Below are 21,634 nucleotides of genomic sequence, written 5' to 3' on the forward strand. Positions count from 1 at the left end.
CAGCTTGCTGAAGGCCATTTTTTTCTTTTTTAACCTGTTTTCATACAACAATCTATTTTCAGGCTCTGGACAACCGAACGCTCGCTCTATCCGTCGATCTGCCCAGGGTTACGGCCACTTGTCTCAGCACGATCGGTCTGACAGAGATCTTCGCCTCCTTTCGCCTTAGTGTACACGCGAACCAGCCGTTCTGAGCAGGGCCCGCGTTACACGAGGACGCTCGGGCCTGCAAAGCCATTTAACCTGGGGAAACCAAACCAAGACAAATCCCTCCCGGTGTTGAATTAGCACCTTTGACGGGGGCGCTGGGATGAGCGCGGGGGGGCTGCGGGGCCTCTGCCCCGAGGGCCGTGCCCGGTGCCGGAGGCGCACCGAGCGGAGGCGGGGGGGTGCGCCGGGGGGGCCTCCCGGCAGGCGGGCAGCTCCCAGCCGGAGAGGCGGTACAGAGAACCGCGTCCGGCCTCAACGGCGCAGCTCGGCTCGGCCCAAGGGCGGCTCGGGGCCTGCCAGGGCGGCTCGGGGCCTGCCAAGGCGGCTCGGGGCCTGCCAGGCCGCGGGGCCGCTGGGGCCCGCCGGGGCGGTCGGAGCCTCTCGGGGCGGGAGGGCGGGGCGGGGGGGCGGGGCCCAGCAGCCGCACCCCGGGAGCACGGTGCGGCCTCCGCCGTGACGTCACCACCATGGCCCCGTTGCCATGGCGCCCGCAGCCCGTCTCGCCGTGGACACGCAGGGGACGCACAGCCGCCCCGAGCCCTGACGTCACCGCCGAGGCGGCAGGGGGAAGCGCCCCCGCTGGCAAGGACGCTCCGCAGCGGGGGCGGGGCGTGCCCCCCACCTTCCAATGGAAGGGCAAATAGAGGGGCGGAGCACTCGGAGGAGCGGACGCTCTGATTGGCTGGAGCGCGTATGTTTTGGCGCCGGGAAGGAAGCGTTCTGTGCGCGAGCGGGGGTCGCTGATTGGCTGTCGCGTTGCCGGGGGAAAGGCGACGCGTGCGCAGACGCGGACGGCCTGATGTGGAGGGAGGCGGTGCAGCGCTGCTGTCCGCCTCCCCTTCGCGCACGGTAAGGCCCCCCCGCCCCGGGCCCTGAGGGCAGGCCGGCCCGTGGCCTCCCACCGGGACCGGGAAGGGGGGAGAGGGGGCCCCGTGCCCTTACGGTGGGGCTTGCGGGTCGCGGGAAGGGACGGCCCGTCCCCTCAGCGCAGCGGGAGTGCCCCTGGCTGGGGGCACCGGGCCCGCTTCCCCCGGGTCCCGGCCCTTACCTCAGAGGGGGTCCCGGTGGGGCGGCCCACGCCGCCCTTAGCTGGCCCCGGCGCTGGGCGGCGGGAAGCGGAGGGGAAACCAGAGCAGGGGGAGCCGGCTGAGGCGGAGCTGCGGGAGCCTCGTAGTTTCCCGAAACCGCGCAGCAGTGACAGGCTTTGCGTCCCTGCCCCGGGGCCGCGGGGTTGGTGCCTCAGCGCAGCGGTAACTTCTGCGTCTTACTGTCTTTCGGTGGCAGGACCGCGTTCCAGGGTGCCGAGGAAACCGAAGTCCTCGGGTTTGTAAGTACAGAAAGACTTTCTTGGCCTTAATGGGTCTTTCTTAAAGCCTTTCAAGTCTTAAAGAAACATGTGAGAACTCTGTAGCTGGTTCACTCAGATTATAGTTGTAAACTACATATAAAAATTGGCACAGCGCGGCATAATTTGTAGGACGTGACAAGCGGCCTCCATTATCAGGATTTGGTAGTAGGGAGCTGCCGAACGTGCAGGCCTGCAGCAGCATTTTTTTATTTATTTGTGACAGTGTTTTCTAGGCTGACACGTTCAGTAAGACCTTCTTATGTTGCATAGCTGTAGAAAGATACACTGTTAGAACTTAATTTTAGAGAATGTGTGCAAAGCTATATTAGTCCAGTGATCTCAAAGGTAAACCAATACATAACTGTAATAATACATGTTCTATATAAGTCCTATAATTCTTTAAAAAAAAAAAGGACAAAAATGAACCAAGCGTTGGCTAACTCTTTTATTCCTTTTTTCTTCAGAGCACACTGGAATTTTCCTTTTCTACATGAAACACAGTCATGACAGATCAGGAGTATATTCTTTGCATGTGGAAGAAGCGTTTATGGCCAGCAAAGGTAAAACAGATATGTCCACAAACCATTCCTCATTTATATAACTTAGAAATGGATGGAACAGAGTAGTAAGTAAGTAAGAGCTCTGAGTAACCACTTAAAAAAGAGCTAATCTGTAGAGATCCTAATACTGCAACCAGATGCCATGGAATATCAGTTCGTTCTGTGCTCTTCATATTAAAAATGTTTTGATGTCAGATCTGTCCTATAGTCTAACAGACTTGGTCAAAGACTTTAAATGCATGTTTTTCTCTTGAATGTAGGTTTTGTGCAAAACTGGAGTGACTGGGAAAACATCCGTTACTAATAAGAAGGAGATTTCTTTTAAAGTTGAAATACTTGGCTTGGAAGAACAGTTAAGTATCCTCGTTACTGTCATATCTGTGCACTCTTAGACATTAAAAAGAAAAATAAGTAATCCCTTTATCTGAAGATATCTGTAAAACGAGATCATTGATTTACGGAAGGACTAGGTGGCTAACCCAAAACCTGTTGCCTTTTCAGAGCCGGCCATATATATCCATAGACAGCATGCTGTTAGCTCAGGCATTCTTCATGTGGGTTTTTTTTTCTTTAACTTCTACTAAGAAGTATGGGTTTTGGGGAAGAAAATATGGCAGGTTTATTGCCAGATGAAAGCAGTGTGATGCTGTTAGTAATGTTTAATGCTGTGATGTTTTCAGTCAGCTTTGTTGTATTTTCAGGATTTGTGTGAACTGTGCAGATGCTGTACCTCTGAGGGAAGAATGTATAGAAAACATCGCCTCTAACTTAGGTGAGGATATGTCAGAACGTTTGCTGCCTTGCCTATATTCTGGATGTGAAATATACACAAAAACTCAACCCTGGGGACCATAGTTGTATATTTCACTTATGTATTTCTTAAGGGGGTTTTTCTGCATTTCTTTTCCCCTCTTTCCATTCCATCCTGAAAATAAACTAAACATTATCACAGCTAGTTTTGCTCTTCACTGGTGTAGTGTGTTGGAAGGAACGGTGAAGAAACTTGTGTGTGGTTCCATCAAAATAAGGCATTGGAAGCTTGTACTTTGTGTGTCTCTATGTACTTTGCCTTAAGAACCACAGATGATTTAAGTTGCCTCTTAAACAGAAGATATACTAAAAATAAAATTTTGTTTCTTACATACAAAGAGAGCTGATTGCTTTTATTGCATATTCCTCTTCACCAGAGCAAAGGAGTAATTCGAGTGAGGCTGTGGAAGAACTGAAATATCGCCGTTCTCTTAAAATTGCCCTGGATATTCTGAATGAAAATGGCTCAGCCAGACAAGTACCGTCTTCAGAAGAAGGACCAAATACTCAGTTTTCTCAGGAGAACAATGTGGGATCTCTGTCATCTACCCCCTTACGCAGATCTCAATCGCTCTTTCACCCTAAAGAAAAGTTGGAGCCTGAGACTTCCAAGAAAAAAAGAGAACAAAAAAATAACCCCAGCCTGAAGACTGATACAAAAAAACAAAGCCAGAAATGTTCTTTCATTTTGGAGGAGAGTGCTAAAGCACATGAAAGTGGAATAAACCCTTCAAAATGTAGTACTGGGGACTTGTATGATGCATCAAACTCGGATAGTCAAAACTGCAAAATACCAGAATCAAAATCACTACCAAGACAGAAAAAAACCAAGCCCAGACTGTTGACAAAGTCCAAACCAAGAAATAAAGTCTCCCTTAAGCCTGAGGAGGAAAAAAGGAGGCAAGGAAGAGAGAGCCCAAGAAGTGCAGGATCACCTGTGTCTTGTAGGAATGATTTCCCCGGGGATCAAGCACAGCCCCTTGCTGAGGGAGGGTCTCCTCTGTCTGCCCCCTGCAAGCCTGACACAGTGGTACCTGTCAGAAAGGCAAACGCCAGAAGTCAACCTAGAAGGACATTACTGGGTTCCTCTTGTAAAAGTGCCTCGAATGACTTGGAAAAAAGCATCAGTAGTGAGAGTGAAAGTCTAGCAAAGCAACTGGGTGGAAGAAAAAAGCCAGTGAGTTTAAAACAGATTAAAGGAGAACAAGAGATCGGTGCGACTGCGTCCTCGTACAGAAAAAGGAAATGCAGGAATTGCCCTGAATCTTCATCTGGGCCTCCTAACCACAGGACACTTTATGATAGCTTCCTCTCTCAGCGTAAAGAGGAGGAAAATACAAATACTTCACTTGTGGCTACGAATAAAGTAAAGCTGTTTCAGCTGCCTGACTTTGAGGAAGATGAAGGTGGGCATATCGCTTGGGGAAGGGAAAACTTCATCCCATTTTGTCGAGCACCGTTACTTGTCTTGGAATGTTGCAGTGTTTTTGTGAATGTGTTTCTTGAATTGCTGATTTTAATTCCTTTTAAGATTTGGAGAAGCAAAAAATGCAGTCACTTTAATACTGGCTAAATGCTAGTGTGGTATTTAGGTTGTCTGGAGTTTTTTAGGGTTTTGCACTGAAAAACTGTACTTAGCGGTAATTCTTACCCTTCACTAGAGGACTTGCTAATGTCATGCTTAATTTCTTTTTTTCTTTACTGCTGTCTAGCTAGTGTTGAGATGAAATGATGTTACGTAAAGGAACAGGCTGGTACAGAGTCCTGAAATCAGCCTGTCCTTGTTCCTTTCCCTTTTTTGTCTTTTATTCGGATTATTAGGCCTTTGCCTAGGCAGAGAACAGAGTGCGTGTGGTGTGACAGACCCTTGTGTTACGGTGACTTGCGTTGCTGTGGGGTCACTTACACAGTTGTGTGTTTCCCCTGGGCTGAAGCTGATACTTTCTTAATCGCTATTCCACGCTTACGAACACTGGTGCTTGCTGCTGTTGGCAGGACTGGAATTGTCTGACCTGTCTTCAAAGACAGTTTCCTCAGAGAGTCTCTCTTGCCTCTCAGCTCTGGTAGATGAAGAGGAGGATGAGGATGAAGAACTTCCTAGTATTTTATCACATCAAGGTGAGAGATCAGTGTACCTATATGACACTTCTTCACCCAAGACTGGTGTGCTCTTTTAGGGTATGTGTGCTTCTAGTTTGCTGACAAGCCTCGGTAATGAAACCTAACCTTCCTAGAAAGTGAATCCAGCTTTGTTCAAGCTTGGAATAATGCCCTAGAAAGGCTTTTGGAAACAGAATGAAATCACTGTGAAACTGGGCAAGGGCCTAGGATTGACATGTCCAAGTTCCCATGTTCGGAACTACCGGTGCTGCGTTTTTGGGGGGGATGCCCTGTCACCATAGTTGAAACCTGTAACAGCATTGAAGTGAAACCCTGAAAGGAGGCTGCTAAGAGAGGGCGAGCTAACTGTCTTGTCTCTTTTTTTTTTTTTTAAATTACTTTATTTTTCGTCATAGAACCGCAATCAATTGAAGAAGGGATTTTGGTCTGGTGCAAATTGCGAAGGTATCCTTACTGGCCAGCAGTGGTAAGAACAGCTTGCTGCCTTCTTAGAGTGATATTGCAAGGGGTCTGATAAGGAGCAGCTTACCAAGTTCTTGAGTGTCTTTTGCCCTTCTTGACTCGTGTAGAGCTGGAAATGGTATAGAACTTCCAGTTCCAAAGATCATAAAGTAAATTTATGTATGACAAAAGCACATAAATGAATGTGGTTAGTTTGCATCTGTTTACATTGGGGCAGAGGATTGCTACTGAGCCTTTACATCTTGTATCGACAATTAGGGTTGTTGTACCCAACTAACAAAAGAAAGAGGATGGGTCCTTGTGTACTAACAGAAACACTTCATTGGGGTAACTTGCTATTCTTGCCACTTAAATTTAATTTTTCATATTTGTGTAACTTCCTTTAAGTATGGGGTGTACTATATAATATCAATGGAAAATATTCCTGCTTTGTAAGGGTATTAGGGTTTTAGGATGCTAATGAGACCTTATCCTTCCAACAGGTAAAAAAGGTGAAGCGGAAACAGAGAAAGGCATGTGTGCTGTTAATAGAAGGGAATACAAATGACAAGAAAAAAGGGTAAATGTGGATTCCAATCACGTTCTGAACTTTCGGTTTCTTTTAGGCAGTGTCCTGTACTCTTTTCCTGGTACAGGGCACTTACACTGTCGGTTAAAGGTAAGGTTGGTCTCGGAGGGAGGGACCCGGTAAGATTTGCAGGTGCGGGCTACGTGCTCTGTCATGCTGCCAGCTGAGACAGGCTGGCATTCACGTGGACACTGAGGCTTATGTGAGGAATAAAAAAAAAAAAAAAAGGCCCGGGGACCCAGCTACTATTTTTTACCTGTGGTACCCAAACTTTCCAGAAACTGAGGCCTTAGTTTTGTTTGAAAACCACATACTTCTCATTTTTTAAAAGATTCCATAGTTTTAGCTTATTATGAAAACCCAAACTAGTAAAACCTGCATTCCTGAGTTCCTCATGAAACCTAATTTTCAGGGAGGCGTAGAATTGCAGTAAGTAAATAGAGGTGCAACTCAACTGCCTCTTTTCCTAATTGTGTTTCTTTGTTTCATCAAGTTTTTCGGTATCTCTTAAGAATCTGAAGCACTTTGATTGTGAAGAAAAGCAGGACCTTATAGTAAGTACTACCAGCAACATGTAACTGCATGTGTATACATGTCTTGGGGAAAATAAAGTTGTATACACAATGTATACCTGTCCCTGCGGGAGGAGTGTGGTGCAGCTGGCTGCTCTGGCTTTGTCCACTCCTCTCTGTTCTCTCTCTGTTCAACAAAGTAATTAAACGTAGTTTGTGCTCCGCAAAATAGAGAATGATACGGGAACGGGATCCCCTGACACCTTTTTCTGTCTCGGTGAGGCTGCTGCTAAGAATACCTGTGTATGTGGAAGGCAGGCAGTTCCTTAGGACTCTTACTGTGTTTTTGCTTGTGGGGCTTCTGCCTGCAACAAAGCCACTGTCACGCTGCATGGCAAGGTGATGGCAGAATTTCAGGAGAATGCAGAAAACTGCAAGTAAACTTCGATTCATTATCGTTAGCCGTTTCTGTTACCTGGTTAGTGTCCTAGACCTCAACGCTTCAATAGGCTACTCCTTTTTTTAGGACTGTAAATGGCTCTTGTTTTGTAGGAACGAGCCAAAGAAGATTATCGCCAAGAAATTGAGTGGTGTATTCGATTGATTTCTGACTATCGAATTAGAGTAGGTAAGCAGATGAGTCAGATGATGTCATCCATTCTGATATGCATCAGAAAAAATAACACTAAAACTGTTGGCTTTGTTTCATAGGCTTAATTGAACTGATAAATAACCCTGTCTTGGGCTTTTTAGGTTGTCATTCTTTTACGGGATCCTTCTTGGAATATTTTGCTGCTGATATCAGTAAGTAAATTCGTTATCTTCTGTATTCTTCTGTTGGTAGGTATGGTTAGCTCCAGTGTTTTACACGTGTGTTGAGTTATGTGTAAGACCCAGTGAGGGGGTACCATTGAAATTGCTACACACCGTTATTACACTCTTAAGGTTTTTCAGTCCCACAATAAAAGTTAAATATTGACTGTTAACGGCAGTCAGGTAACTGGTTGCTTCACGTTGTAGAGAGTTCATTTCAGAGCTCCTGTCAGAGTTTCACCTCCCTCCTTTTTTTTTAAGGCAAAATTAAGATTTTGGTGGTGGTGGGTTTTTACCCTCTTTGGTAGGGGAGGAAGAAAAAACCCTTCTCACATCAAGAAGTCCCTTATTTTATATTGTATATGTAAGTATGTATGCGAGAAAGCCCTTTATATTTAAGTAAGAATAATTGTGGCTTTTCTTTTCAGGCTACCCAGTTAGAAAGGAAGGTTATCAAGGTTTAGTCCAAATGACCTTTCCAAATGCGGCAGAGGAAGATGTTGAAGAGTCTTCATCAGAAACTTCACCTCAGAAGCCCTCCAAGAAACTTCTTCCTGACAGAACAAGAGCTGCTAGAGATAAAGCGAATAAAAAGATAGTGGAGTTTATAGTGAAGACCAAGGGGGCAGAAGAGCATCTTTTGGCTATTTTGAAAAGCAGAAAACAGTCCCGCTGGCTGAAGGAGTTCCTGAAGTCAAGTCAGTACGTGACCTGTGTTGAAACATATTTGGAGGATGAAGAACAATTAGACCTTGTAGTGGACTACTTGAAGGAAGTGTATCGTGAAATAGACACTAAAAATCTGCATCAAATAAACGGAGATGGAATAAAATTTATTTCAGACGTCCTTTTGCCGGAAGTAAGTAAATGTGAAACACTGAGATAAGTAAGTAAGTAACGCTAGTGTTACCTGATTTGAGTTTAATGACTTGTGGACCGTTCCCCGGGAGCTGGGTGATGTTTGAGCCGAGCAGGTGTATTTGTGCCTGCCTACCTACCAACTTGGGTTACGGTCCCCTCAGCTCAAGGGACATGAAACTGTGCTTAATTTCTATGTATATCTTGAGCAAAGAATGTTAAAATTAGGGCAGGAGGCTCTTCAGCCATGTCCACGGGCTGGTAATCAGAGAACAAATATGTTCACATGTTGGAGAAAATAAAGCCGCGGTATTGATCGCTACGTGCTTCCTGCGGGTGCTGCAGATGTTGGCCTTAGTAGGCTGGCAGGGTTATGGGTGAGATGTGGACCAACGTAATTCTAGACGCTGGTTTTAAGCCGTTGGCACAGAATGCTAGTATGATGCTTTTAAAGGCAGAATGATGATTTCTGGTGCATTTTGATTACTTCTGAAACTCTTCAAAGCTTTGTTTGTTTTGGGTTTTTTTAATTTGGTAAGTTATCTCTGGGTTTTCTTGGGCTCTTTGTGTGTGTTGGGGGGTGGGTTGTTTGTTTTTACAGTTACACTTTTAGATACTGTTCTTCCTAGGAACTCTCCTGGGAGAACATTAGTAACTTCTGTAGAAACAAAATTACTGTGAAGAATATATTAATCTTGTTATAAAAATACTCCCCTGGGAATGTTAAAGGACAAGTTTGTATTATTTAAGAACTTGAGGTACACAACAAGCAGTTTCCTAAGCGATTGAGGAACCTTATTCCAGAAATGCACTCATTCTGCTGAGGCAGTTTCAAATCGCTGCTTGTAATTTAGTTTTTGTTTCATGAGTATAAATCAGCTAAATACTTTTCTAGGCTATCATTTATGCGATTTCTGCTGTGGACGACATAGACTACAAGAAGGCAGAAGAGAAATACATAAAAGGACCATCTGTGAGCAAAAGGTATCTCTTTATTTTTAGCGTTCTCTGAATTTTTCTTAAAGTTTACTGTTTATATTGGAAAAAAAGTGAGTCTAAGGGCGGGAGAGTTCACTAGCCTCCCTCCTGTAAGGCAAGCTTCCTCGTTGTCTAAGTAACAGAATGATTAAATGTGGGGAATATTCTTGCAGAGTTACTGTAGCACACTGCAAGCTGTTCAATATGTTAAGATTGTTTTTACTGCAGAACTTTGTGTTTCTTCTCAGGGAGAGAGAAATATTTGATGAAGAAATTCTAGAAAGAAAAAAGCGGAAGACCGAACTAGCATCTGCAGGCAGCGTCTGAACAGTGGTACATGCTTTCCCAAGTTATCCTGACACTGAGTGTATATAATGAAGTGGTTATTTGTATAAAACGTGTCGTTCCTGCTTTTTAAAATCTGTGTGTATGTCTTCAAAAGCTGTGGTCACTATAACGCTGTACGACTGTCAGCTACAGTCGTATCTACAATCCTTGCTCTTGATTTCGCGTGCTGGAACCGCACGCTGCTTCCCTTGGTCTTGCCGTGTCGAACTGCCTGTAAAAGACGACGCAAAGCGTGTAGGAGCGCTGTGGGTGCACGGCCACCTCCGTTCTCACCCGGTCAGTGCGCGTAACACGGAACTTGCAAAGGTTGCAGGTGTTTTGCAGAGCTTCTTGGTATAACACTAGGTTTTGTATTATTTTGGCCAAATATCTAAGGAAGGGCTATTGTCCTTGGAAAAACACGTACTGGTAAAATATGTAGCTTGGTGACTTCACTGCTACTGAATGTCTGCAGGTTTCCCCTCTGAAAACGTTTCCAGCGGGTTGGCTGTTCTTGCTTTGCATCTCTCAAAGTGTGGAAATAAAATTGGTACCTAGTGATGCAATCCGAATAACAAAAGCTTTGGTTTTGTTGATAGGACAACTGTAAAATTCCGTGGAAAAGGAATCCAATGTTTGCTTAAACAAAAAACATTCACTTTTTCCCTTTCAAAGTGAAACCATTCTGAATGCTGTTTTAATGTTTGAGGCCCTGATTTTTAGGAACTCTTTCAATTGTCTCTTTCTACAGGATTTAAATATCAAATTTAATCATGTGTAGTTCCCTCCCCCAGCTTTTGATAAAGGTGTAGCCTATTGCAACATGCCTGTGACACTCACAGTGTTATTGATAACTAATTAATGATAAAAGCCCAATGATTAGTATTTTTCTATATTATAATGCAAATGTGATCTACTTGCTTGTTCAGTAGAAACCAAGACGATTTGGAATTAAGGAAGATGTTTAAATGTACATTGGGATACAGATGTGTATTCTGGCTATAGTAATATTCTGAATACATTTTAATTACACTTTTAATTACTCTGTGCTTTATAATGAGTTTCACTATGCATTTGGAATCCTTACTCACGTTACCAAAGGGCCGTTCACAAGTACCTAGATCATAGGAATATAACAGGTAGTTAACTGGCCTGTTCTTTATTTTTCACTAAAGCTTGCGAGCAGGGATAATGCATTTTCTGTGATGGCATAAAACTGTAATGCTGCGTGGCTAGCGAGCTCTGGAGCTGGGGGGGGCACTTGCCTGTGGAGCACTCCTGGGTCACCTACCGTTGTTTCAGAAGGCAGAAGCTTCCACCCTGTAAAGCTGGGCGTCGGGATCAGTGTCTCCCCAGCTTCCCCCTCCTTTAAAACGTAATGCTGCGTAATGGTACGCCGGAGATCCTTCTTCAACCCGTTGCACGGAAGCAGAGCTTCCACAGCATCTTGCCTTTACCTCCGTCCTTACTCCTCATGCCTTTTGGCTAGTACTGGCTTAGGTTGACTCAGTGGGGACAACTTCTCACTTTAAAAATCAAACTGTGTTCTTCTGCCTGGGGCTGACTAAGAGGGTATGTTGTGCCAACACACTCTAAAATGTTTACGTCTTTAAAAAACACTTTCTAACCAGGTGTTAAAGGCTACTTACAGTACTTGGAATATTCATCCCTCAAGACCAAATTCAGTCTCGCCCTGTACAGCACTATGTGGTCTTAAATCAATTAAAGTTGGATGAAGTGAATCATCAAAGGCTTGTCATTACTTTTGTTTGAATATGCCCATTTATTTCAAAGACCGATGTTTTCACTGCGCGCAGGCAGACACTTCCACCTGCCTTTTACAGCGGGTGAAGATTTTTGTGTGTCGGATAAAACCGTAGTATCATGTTTCAGTGTCACAGTTCCATGTTATCAAGTACAAGAAAGCAAACTTACTCTTTTCTGGTCTTGTGCTTTATTTAAACCACCTCCTTCCATCCATCGTCCCTGCCCAGGGCCAGCTCGTCCCTGGGCTTGCCCAGTTTAATCCATGTGCCTTCCATCACCCCAGCTGCCTTCTTCACGGCGTGCAGGGCCACCTCAGCACCGGCTTGTGCTTGGTTCTAGGATAATAAAAAGACACGGGAGCACGATTTGGGGAGGGCGCGACGCCTTCGCGCGCGGGGCGGTGGGTGCGGGGGGAAAGAACCCGCAGGTTTCACCGCGCGAGGCCCGGCGGGAAAAGGAGCAGCTGCCGAAACCCGGGATCGAACCAGGGACCTTTAGATCTTCAGTCTAACGCTCTCCCAACTGAGCTATTTCGGCTGCGTGCGAGCGCTCTCCCCCCCCCCTCCCGTGACCCCCCCCCACCGCTGCGGCCGGGCCCGGGGGGGGGGGGGAGGGCCCGAGGGGGGGAACGGGGGGCGGCGGGCACCGGGAGGGCCCGGCGAGGGGGAACGGGGGGCGGCGGGCACCGGGAGGGCCCGGGGAGGGGCGGGACGCGGGGGGCGGCGGGCACCGGGGGGGCCCGGGGAGGGGCGGGACGCGGGGGGCGGCGGGCACCGGCGGGGTCCCGCGGCCCACAGCGGCGGGCGCGACGGCGGCGGCGGCAGCGCGGTCTCTGTGGCGCAATCGGTTAGCGCGTTCGGCTGTTAACCGAAAGGTTGGTGGTTCGAGCCCACCCAGGGACGGCCGCGTCCTTTTCCTGCGCCGCCGCTCCTCCGGGGCCCCGCGGCAGCGGGATGCGCCCGCCGCCTTCCCCGCTGCTTTTTGCCGCGGGGCCGGGGCGGGGCCCGGCGGGTGCCCGCGGAACCCCTCCGCGCCGCTCCGCGTTCCCCGCCGGCGCGCTGAGGCGGCGCACCGGGTCCGCGCCGGGCCGCTTAGCGGGGGCACCGCGCCCAGAGGTTGCCTGAAGGGCTGCGGGCGAGATGGCGGCGCTGGGCTGTGAGCGGGGCCGGGGCCGGGGCTGGGGCCGGGACCGGGACCGGGACCGGGGGGCCGGGGCCGGGACAGGGACAGGGACAGGGACAGGGACCGGGGCCGGGGCCGGGGCCGGGTGGAGGCCTCGGACCTCTGCGGAAGGACTGAGGCAGGAGGGAGGCCTGAGGGGGGCCTGGAGGCTCCGAGACCCTGAGGGGGACCGGACCGGGCCGGGCTGGAGGCCCAGGGGCCCTGAGGGGGGAGCGGGCCGGGCTGGGGCTCCGGGGGCCCTGAGGGGGGAGCGGGCCGGGCCGGGCTGGGGGCTCCGGGGGCCCTGAGGGGGGGCCGGGCCGGGCTGGGGGCTCCGGGGCGAGGCAGGGACCGCAGCTGTCTTTGGGGGCGACTCTCGTCCGCGGGGCTGAGGGCCCGGGGAGCGGACGGGGGCCGTGGGGTGTCCCTGTTCCCTCCGGGGCAGCCCAGGGCTCGTCCCCGGGGTGGGGGTCCCACATTGAGCTCCCTCCCGGGTTCGGGCCGTTCCCTTTCCCCGGGTGAGGGGCTCCGGCCGGAGCTGAGCTCTCCCCTGCTCTCTCGTTGCAGGTCTTCGCCTCCCTCGGCGCGGCGTGCTGGCCTGCCGGTGAGGGCCGGGGGGTGCTGGGTGTCCGTGCGGGGGGAGCGGGGGCGATGGCACCCCTGAGCCCCGCAGCTGCCAGCGGCTCCCCCCGTGCCGGGGAGCCCCGAGTGAGCTGTGTCGGGGCGCGGGTGGGAGAGTGGGGTGTTCCGCGGGGTTCTCTTCTCCGCCTGGGTTTGCTCCTAAGCGCCTGCTTTCTCTGCTTCTGGGGCCGCCCCGCTCCCCGTGGGGAGAGCAGCGGTGTGTGCTGCTGCGGGGCCGAGGCCGGGGGGGCGGCGTGGACAGTGCGACCGTGTCGGACGAAGGTGCGACGGCTTTTCTTTTATCCAGGCCCGGTGCCGTGACCTCTGTTCGCACTCAGCTGCTCCATCAGACGCCAGCCGCTGACCATGCCGACAGGTAACGCTGGCGCTTCAGGGCAGGTTCCTCAGCTGTGTCCTTCCACGGGTGGGGGATCCCAAGTGGGGATCAACCTTCTGTTTGCTGGAGCTCTGTCTGCGTACGCGTGACAATCTTTTCCTCACTTAAAAGCCAGGATTAACTGGCAGGCTGCTGTCAGTCTGTGAGCCCTGGAGATGAGCCTGCCAGGCACCCTCCGTCATCGGGGTATGGCAAAGAGCGGGGCTCTGCCTGGGCAGCGAACTCCACAGATCTCCCCACAGTGGGGGGAAAAACCCGGTTGTAGACACAGTCTCCAGCGGTAGCAGCGGGTGTGAGATTGTCCATAAGCAATGTACCACGGATTCTTTATGGGATCACAGCTCCTCGAGGCTAATGATTGTATTCTGCAGTTACGCTAAATAATTGGAGACTGATACTACTGCGCCGTTTGTCTTCAGCTCTGTCCAAGTCCAGCAAAAGAGCTCAGCTGTTGTCCAGAAAAAATCCTACGTCCCTACTAGCAAAGGCGAATATATTGTCACCAAACTCGATGACCTGATCAACTGGGCGCGAAGGGTGAGTCGCTGAACCTGTCGTGCTCGCTAGGGAGAAATGGAATCAAATGCTGTGAGGTGCTGGTGGGAAATGGATTTGAGCCATCTCCTCCTCAGGATAAAAATAGGTTCAAAATTCTCCATGGGGAAATAGCCAAGTTTCTTGGCCAGAGGTTGACATTTGGGGTACTGTGTCAGAGTGGGAGAGAGACGCTTAATGTGAGGGTGGCGCAAAGCCGCGCAGGCTGCCTGTCTGAACAGAGCTGTCCTTCAGGAACGGGCAAAAGGCGCTTTCTGGTTTTACGCAGTCCTGTAATGAGCAGCTGCTCCGTGCCCTGGAGAAGGCTGCACAAGTGGCACTGCCCTGAATCCCATGTGCTCTGGCTTACAGCTGAGTTTTGCCTTCTCCAGTCACTGCTGCCCTTGCGCGGGGCTCCTGAGGTGGCCGCTTTAGCAGCATGAGATATAGAGGAGAGCGTCTACGGCGTTGAGCGCATTCAGCATCCCTGAGGCTGTGAATGCACAGATCTCTACGCATCTATTTCCCTGCAGCCCTGGGTTTTGCTTTCCTGTATAATGGCAAACACTGTTTCTGTTTGCGATGCTCTTGACTAAACAGACCTTGAAACTTTTCTTGGTCTGTTTCCTTTTCTGTCTGATCAACTCTTGTTCTTTGAGTCACCCGACCAGGGTCTCGGCTCCTGCCTTCAGCGTTCTGACCCATGACCCGCGTCTCTCCTGCTGCAGAGCTCCTTATGGCCGATGACGTTTGGCTTGGCGTGCTGCGCCGTGGAGATGATGCACATGGCGGCTCCTCGCTACGACATGGACCGCTTTGGGGTGGTGTTTCGAGCTAGTCCCCGGCAAGCTGATGTCATGATTGTGGCCGGCACCCTGACGAACAAAATGGCTCCGGCTCTTCGAAAGGTACAGGCTGCCGTGGCTGCCTCGTGCACGGCTGCGCACACTGGACGCAAGTGGGGAGCGGTCTGAAATGTCTGTGTTCCGCAGGTCTACGACCAGATGCCGGAGCCTCGCTACGTGGTCTCCATGGGGAGGTAAGTGCCCGGACGTCCTTATCGCCTTATGCTGCATGGGAGAAATCTGGTGTCTCTGCTTGAGTGGGGAGATGAAGGGAGGGGATCCCGTTTCTCACTTGTATTTCCAGCCCCTGGAATTGTATAAAGAGGCCTTGTTACAAGTGAAACAGAAAGACCCTTTGATTAGGGGGAGGAGAATGAGGTCTGTCAAGTCACTGTGAACTGCAAAGTCTTCCCAGTGGAAGATTCTGGGGTTTTTGCAGCTGTCAGAGTCCAGGGACTTGTATATGTCCAGAATCTCAGAATTTGCATTTGGACAAAAGCTTTCAAAGTATTTCTACTGTGCAGCATAAAATCTGAGCTCCGTGGAACTCTGGCATGCTTGAAGTGACACCTTGTTCGTCTTCTGGGGCCGAGGGCGGCCGTTTCACCAGGGCCTGGAGGGGACAGAACGAGTTCTAGAAATGCTCTGTGCACATGTGGCAAAATAAAAGAGGTTTTGCAGTAGAGAGGAAGGCCCCTCTGAATATCTGCTTTGGAAGAGTAATGAAAACGGTTCTGTTCGGTTTGATTCAGCTTGAAATGTGACAGCCTGGGAGCGTAGCCTCTGCCCTCCAGCCAGGGCTCGCGAAGAGGCCGAATGGCCACAGCGTAAACCTCGGCATCCGCTCCGCCCCTTACTGTAAAGTCTGTCGGGTGGCTCCTTGCCTCACAGCACGCGGATGCCGGGTTCCTCTGCTCCTTTGCCTCCCGCTCATCTCTCCCCTGGGCTGCTGAGCCGCCTTTAACAATGTGCTGAAACCCGCCCGTCTCTTGCAGCTGTGCCAACGGCGGGGGCTACTACCACTACTCCTACTCCGTGGTGAGGGGCTGCGACCGCATTGTGCCGGTGGACATCTACGTGCCAGGTAGGAAACGCAAGCTCTGTGCGCCACAGCGCTAGCTCGGAGCAGGACAGGAGTGAAGTCCATTTTGTACATTTGGATGGTGCTCAGTGTGGTTTTTAAAGCGCTTTCTGTTCCAAACTGTGTTGCTAAAGTTGCAGAGGCTTCAGTGAGATCTGCCTGGGGTTTCCAGTACGTGAGTGGAGTTCTTCTGGTGATGTTACGTGCCAGTAACTGTTGTGTAAAGTGTGGGCTGTGGTTTAGTCGACCACGTGCTCTCCTGTGAGATACCACCTTGCTCAAAAGCAAAGCACTTCTACGTGTTATAAAGACCTTTTCGAAAAACACCATCGCTTTAGGTTCTTTAAACTAAAGAAGCCCTCTTGCTTTTATGAACCCTGCAGCCTGTGACACACACAAAGCCAGAGGGAAATCGCAGCCTGCTTTGGCGTAAAGCCCATGGCTCGTCCGTTCTCCTCCTGCTGGCTACATCTCAGTGCAGCCAGCAGCCCCGCGGGCTTCCTCTTCTCTCTTTCAGGTTGCCCACCTACTGCTGAAGCTTTGCTGTATGGAATCCTGCAGCTTCAGAAGAAAATCAAACGGGAGAAGAAGATTCAGATCTGGTACAGGAAATAGCCTCTTATTTATGACTGACCCACTCACTGCCCACCTGGGGCACCTGCTTGCATTCATACGCACAATAAATCTGTATTCTCACGAGCCTTCCAATAAAACTCTACCTGGTTAAGACGCTTTTCTGTCTTTAATATATTCCTCTTATCTAAAGCGGTTTTAACTTGTTTAAAAACTGAATTCAAAAGCAGGATTTGAATTTGATAACGTTCAGCGTGGTGTTTTCTGGTCTGAATAGCCTGTGAGGGAAGGAGAATGTTTGACGTTGCCTTTCGTGACATAAACACCTTACCAGAAACCTGGGATCCGCTCTTTGGCTCTGTTGGGAATCTTTGAGACCAACACACACCCAGGTGGGCCCCAAGGTCTCCCTGAGCTCCTCTCTTACTCCCCACCTGCTTTTTGTTTATAATTCCTACAAAGGATCCAATAAATCCTTTATATCTGTGTGCCCAGCAGCCAGGAATCAGTTCTATTTCTGTAATGTAAGTAAAATATTAATGCTTAAAGTCAGAATATGACTAATAAAAAGGAGTGCTGCAGCACTCCATAGCACAGTAGGAATAAAGCGGCCCACGGTGGGTTTCAGTAATGGATGTGTCCCAGGAGTCGGTGTGGTGTTCTCCTGCCAGCCCGGGATGAGGAGCAGTCGCTGCAGTGTTACACCCGCGCTTTTGAAAGACAAATAAATTGCTCTGAAACAGCAGTTGTGTATTTCATTCCTTTTTAATGGATTTTATCCCTTCTGGGTAGAGAGAGGAAACGTCATTTATGCGGTATTGAGCTGCAAGGAGGTTGTCGGGATCAGGACTTGCTGCAGTGGGCTTCAGCAGAAAGCAGTGGGAGAGTCGCTCCAGGAGCGGACGAAGTGCCTCCAGCTGCCCCGTCCTCCCCATTTCCCCCACCTGGTTTAGATTACCTGGCTCGTGTGGAAAGCCAGCCCCTGATTTCTAAAAATGATCCCGTTTTTAGAGGAATCATCTCATCCTTGAACCCCTTTGGCTAAAGGCTCTAAGCTCTGCTCTGGAGCTGCAGCTTAATTGAGGTATTTGGAGAGGAGGGTGAGTCTTGAGTGGAAACCGGCCTCTGGGACAGCCGCAGGGTGGGATCTTGCTCCGCAGAGCCCAGCAGACCCCTGCATCGACATCTGCGCTGGGACAGGGAGTCCCTTCGTCCAGGAGGTCCCTTGGAGACCCTGGACTTCCATCCCAAGCCTCCAGCCATCTCCCACCTCCAGATAAATCAGCTTCCATCTTCTCTTGTTGGCATCAAAGGAGATAAGAGCTTTTCTCCTCCTCACAGTGCACATAATCGGCCTCTCCTCCTCAGTGTTTGCTTCCTGCGGCTTCAGGGCAGCGCCGAGGGCCGGTGCCGGGCTGTCAGCACCCTCAGTGCTTAACGATGGTGGGTGTGATCATCTTGTGGAAGGAGTAGTACCTGCAGTCCTTGGGGGGGACCAGGTCCATCACCCTCGTGCTGATGTTCTCCTTCTTGAACCCGGCCTCCACCAGCTGCCCTACCTGGGTCTCCTGTGGGAGAGGAGGGGCGGGAAGGCGCAGCGATGGTTTGAGCTGCCCGGATGCAAGCGGAGATGCTGCTGAGCCCTGGCCCGTGGCGACACGGGACAGTGCGAGTGGCCGGGTGCAGGGAGCCCCGTCCTGGGCTGCTGTGGGCAAAACAACCCCTCTGACCTTCCCCCAAATGTCCCCTGCTGAGCCCCAGCCCTCACGGATGAGTTAAACAGCCACGGAGCGCTCTGGCTCGTGCTGCTCCACAGCTACAGTGTCAGGGATGCAGGAGGTGCACCAGCTGATGGGGTGGCTTTGGGGACCCCCGGGTTGGGCTGGGGGTGCCAGGCCCTCCCCAGCCCGGGGAACAACACCCACCTCAAACATCTTCTCGATGTCGGTGTACTCGGTCTTCAGCAGCTCCCCCCAGGAGGTCAGGTTGCAGTAGGTGAGGACCCCGCCGGGCTGCAGCAAGCGGAAGGCATGGTCCTGCAACGGGAACCGAGGGGGGGCTGGCTCAGCACCCAGCACGCTGCCCTCGCCTTGTGCAGCACCCCTGGCTCAGCACCCGGCCCCCACCCTATCCCACTCCAAGCTCTTCCATCTCCCAGCAGAGCCGGGCATCACCCCAGCCCTCTGCGCCCTCCCACTGCTCCCCTCCAGCCGGCTGCGACCACGTGCGCCCAAAGTGCTGCAATGTCACCGTTGTGCTGGGGACATCATGGGGACATCGGGGTTTTCCAGAGGGCACTAAGCCCCGGCTGGCAGGGAGGGTGCGGGGACGGCATGGGGACCAGCACCCAGCTCTGGCTCTGGCTCCTGAGCTCCCAAATTCTCCTCCCCGCCTGTGTGCCCCAACCTCACGCTCACCCGAGCCGGGGGCTCCGGCCCCTCGCAAAGGGCAGTGGGAGGCGCGGGCGCTGCGGGGCCGGGGCGCGGGTGCTGCACCCTGCCACGTTACCTTGATGAATGTGAACTGATGCGTGTGCCAAGTCTCCTCCGACAGCGGGTAGGTGTCGTACAGGATCCCTGCCCAGGAGCACCGGAGACCATCCGTTAGCCGGGAGGGACCACCGAGGCGCCGGCGGGGCTCATGTGCGGGGGAAACGTCCCCCTTCATGGCCCATTACTATTTGTTCCCATTTAAATTTGCACCCCGTGTCTCTGACCCCCAGAAGGCAGCGATGTGCAGCTCCCCAGGACAAGGTGCCGCTCCCCGGGGACACCGGCTGCATCCCGTCCCCACCACCGCGGGAGGGAGCGGGGCTGGGTGCTCACCTGCACCCCGAGCTCTGCCGCGGGGACCCCCACCCCGCCACCCCCTCCATGGTCCCGCCGGGCTCGGCTGCGTGGTGCCTCACCCCTGAAGTGCCCGTCCGGCAGCGTCGGCACCACCTCCTCCCACAGCCCCTTCAGGGCCACGACCTGCGGGCGGGATGGCAGAGCGGTGAGCCCCGGCGGCAGGCGCCCACCGGCACCGCGCACCGGCACAGCCCACCCCGGACCTTGTGCGGCTGCGTCCTGGCCCACTCCTCCAGCCGCCGGAAAACCCCCTCGTTGCACTCGATGATCCAGTGCTCCTCGATGTTGAACTCCTCCACCTTGCTGGCAGCGATGGCCATGCCGAAGCCCACCTCCAGCACGCGGCCGCCTGGGGATGAGAGGGCAGCTGGGGGGACTGTGCCCCCCCAGGGATGCCGGGCGGCCGGTGCAAGCCCAGCAAACACAGAGCTCTGGTTTTCCTCCACCTCGGAGCCCCCCCAGTCCCAAATGCTGCCCTGCTCTTTCCCTGAATGGGGCTTTTTTCGGCGCGGGTTGGGGAAGCGCGGTGCTGCCCTTGTGGGAGTGGGAAGCTGGGAGCAGCCCCGTGCCCCCATCACCCGCTGCCTCCCCGGCTGCACCCTGCAGTGGCCCTTTGCCCCCACCGACCCCCCCCAGGGCCGTTGCAGCGGGAGTAAGCAACCACTCGCAGCGGCGTTGCCAAAACCCTCCCTCCGCCGGCGTGCGGGGAGCGCAGCCCGAAAAGCGGCAGCTCCCAGCCGGGCTGTGCTCTGCCCCCGCGATGGCTGCACCCCCCGCCCCGCGGTCCCAGCCCCTTTCTGGAATGTGTCACCCTGACACGAGAGCACAAGTGCCACCGCAGCCCCGCGCCCACCGTCGCTGCATGGGGAGCACCAGCGGTGAGCAGGGTGCATGCAGCGGGGGACCCCAGCAGCAACGTCCCCCCCCACGTTGTTTGCTCGTGGGAAAGCTGCCCACTCCCCACGCCCGAGCTGCACCCCACGGCACGGCCCCGAGCCCGCGGGGCCCCCGTTACCCCTCGACGCGGCCACGGCCGCCAGCGAGTGCATGTAGGGTGTCTCCCAGCGCTCCATCACCGGCTTCCCCAGGATCTCCAGGTGGGCGTCTGGCGCATCATAGCCGGCTGCCGCCTCCCGCCAGGCCGCCCGGCAATCCTCGCCCTCCGTGAAGATGGGCCCCGCCGCCACCCGGGTGCTCATGGCTGTGCCGCCGCTGCGGAGAGGAAAGTCCACCAGTTTGGCTCAGCGGTGCTGGGGGAGGGAAGGGGCCGCCCGGCTCTTGGCCGGCTTTAAATAGCCGGGGCTGGCAAAGTGCTGAGTGTGCACGGCGGGCTGGGGCCCTTCTGGGTGAAAGGGATCCCTTATCGGGGCTGGGGGCGGCAGGGGGACAGCCAGCGCCGGGCAGCCGGGCCTGAGCGGCCACACGCGGCTGCCTGCACGGGTAGGAGCAACCGGTGCCCCGTGCCAGAGCAGGGCTGTGCCGGGGTGGCCGGGGGGGCAGAGGATGGGTGGTCGGTGGCACCGTGCACCGCGCTGTGCGTGGCCGGAGCGGGAAAGACCAGCACCCCTGGGTGGGCTGGATCAGTGCAACTGGGGGGGCCATGGAGGAAGGGCTTTTCCCCGGGGGCTGTGCTGGGTGCTGTGCCCCACACTGTGCCATGCTCTGGGGTGATGCACCGGGGGGGCTGTGCCACGCTCTGGGGCGATGCACCCGGGCTGTGCCACGCACCAGGGCTGTGCACAGGGCTCTGCCCCACGCTGTGCCATGCTCTGGGGCTCTGCTGGGTGCTGTGCCCCACGCTGTGCCACGCTCTGGGGCAACTCACTGGGGCTGTGCCACGCTCTGGGGCTCTGCTGGGTGCTGTGCCCCACACTGTGCCACGTTCTGGGGCAATGCACCGGGGCTGTGCCACACTCTGGGGCCGCACGCAGGGCCCTGCCCCACGCTGTGCCACGCTCTGTGGTGATGCACCGGGGCTGTGCCACGCTCCGGGGCCGCACGCAGGGCCCTGCCCCACACTGTGCCATGCTCTGGGGCTCTGCTGGGTGCTGTGCCCCACGCTGTGCCACGCTCTGGGGCGATGCACCGGGGCTGTGCCACGCTCTGGAGCTGTGCCCGCTGCTGTGCCCCACTCCGGGCTCTGCACGGAGCCATGCCCCACGCTGTGCCCCGCACCGGCGCCGCGCGCAGGGCCCTGCCCCACGTTCTTCCGTGCACGGTGCTGTGCGCGGTCGCGGTG

The 21,634-nt window shown here is 53.3% G+C and overlaps 3 protein-coding genes and 2 non-coding genes across 6 annotated transcripts; 3 read left to right on the plus strand and 2 right to left on the minus strand.

Annotated features, from left to right (window-relative positions):
* The first annotated feature begins 1,022 nt into the window (after positions 1–1,022).
* PWWP3A (PWWP domain containing 3A, DNA repair factor) lies at positions 1,023–9,941 on the plus strand. 2 transcript variants are annotated; one of them, XM_059831763.1, is made up of 15 exons: positions 1,023–1,059; positions 1,495–1,537; positions 2,023–2,118; positions 2,379–2,470; positions 2,820–2,890; positions 3,306–4,334; positions 4,924–5,046; positions 5,445–5,515; positions 5,994–6,070; positions 6,573–6,633; positions 7,144–7,219; positions 7,345–7,395; positions 7,833–8,263; positions 9,158–9,246; positions 9,489–9,941. In XM_059831763.1, exons 3-15 carry the CDS (start codon positions 2,062–2,064, stop codon positions 9,565–9,567), a joined length of 2,307 nt encoding a protein of 768 aa, XP_059687746.1. In that variant the 5' UTR covers positions 1,023–1,059; positions 1,495–1,537; positions 2,023–2,061; the 3' UTR covers positions 9,568–9,941. The 2 variants fall into 2 exon arrangements, with proteins under 2 accessions (XP_059687746.1, XP_059687747.1); XM_059831764.1 differs by having other exon boundaries at positions 4,987–5,046.
* Positions 9,942–11,798: 1,857 nt separating this feature from the next.
* TRNAF-GAA (transfer RNA phenylalanine (anticodon GAA)) lies at positions 11,799–11,871 on the minus strand. The gene has a single exon. It is a non-coding gene; the product is annotated as a tRNA-Phe (tRNA).
* A 291-nt stretch (positions 11,872–12,162) lies between these two features.
* On the plus strand, positions 12,163–12,236 carry TRNAN-GUU (transfer RNA asparagine (anticodon GUU)). The gene has a single exon. It is a non-coding gene; the product is annotated as a tRNA-Asn (tRNA).
* A 224-nt stretch (positions 12,237–12,460) lies between these two features.
* NDUFS7 (NADH:ubiquinone oxidoreductase core subunit S7) lies at positions 12,461–16,703 on the plus strand. The gene is made up of 8 exons (XM_059831946.1): positions 12,461–12,489; positions 13,063–13,099; positions 13,424–13,492; positions 13,933–14,050; positions 14,776–14,955; positions 15,040–15,086; positions 15,888–15,976; positions 16,491–16,703. Exons 1-8 carry the CDS (start codon positions 12,474–12,476, stop codon positions 16,586–16,588), a joined length of 654 nt encoding a protein of 217 aa, XP_059687929.1. The 5' UTR covers positions 12,461–12,473; the 3' UTR covers positions 16,589–16,703.
* A 1,173-nt stretch (positions 16,704–17,876) lies between these two features.
* On the minus strand, positions 17,877–20,594 carry GAMT (guanidinoacetate N-methyltransferase). The gene is made up of 6 exons (XM_059831892.1): positions 20,411–20,594; positions 19,599–19,744; positions 19,455–19,518; positions 19,055–19,122; positions 18,472–18,582; positions 17,877–18,114 (listed from the first exon to the last, which is right to left on the minus strand). The coding sequence occupies exons 1-6, from the start codon at positions 20,592–20,594 to the stop codon at positions 17,974–17,976; spliced, it is 714 nt and encodes a 237-aa protein (XP_059687875.1). The 3' UTR covers positions 17,877–17,973.
* Between the last annotated feature and the right edge of the window lie 1,040 nt (positions 20,595–21,634).

This window comes from Gavia stellata, chromosome 32 (assembly GCF_030936135.1).
Source record: "Gavia stellata isolate bGavSte3 chromosome 32, bGavSte3.hap2, whole genome shotgun sequence".
Taxonomy (NCBI): domain Eukaryota; kingdom Metazoa; phylum Chordata; class Aves; order Gaviiformes; family Gaviidae; genus Gavia; species Gavia stellata.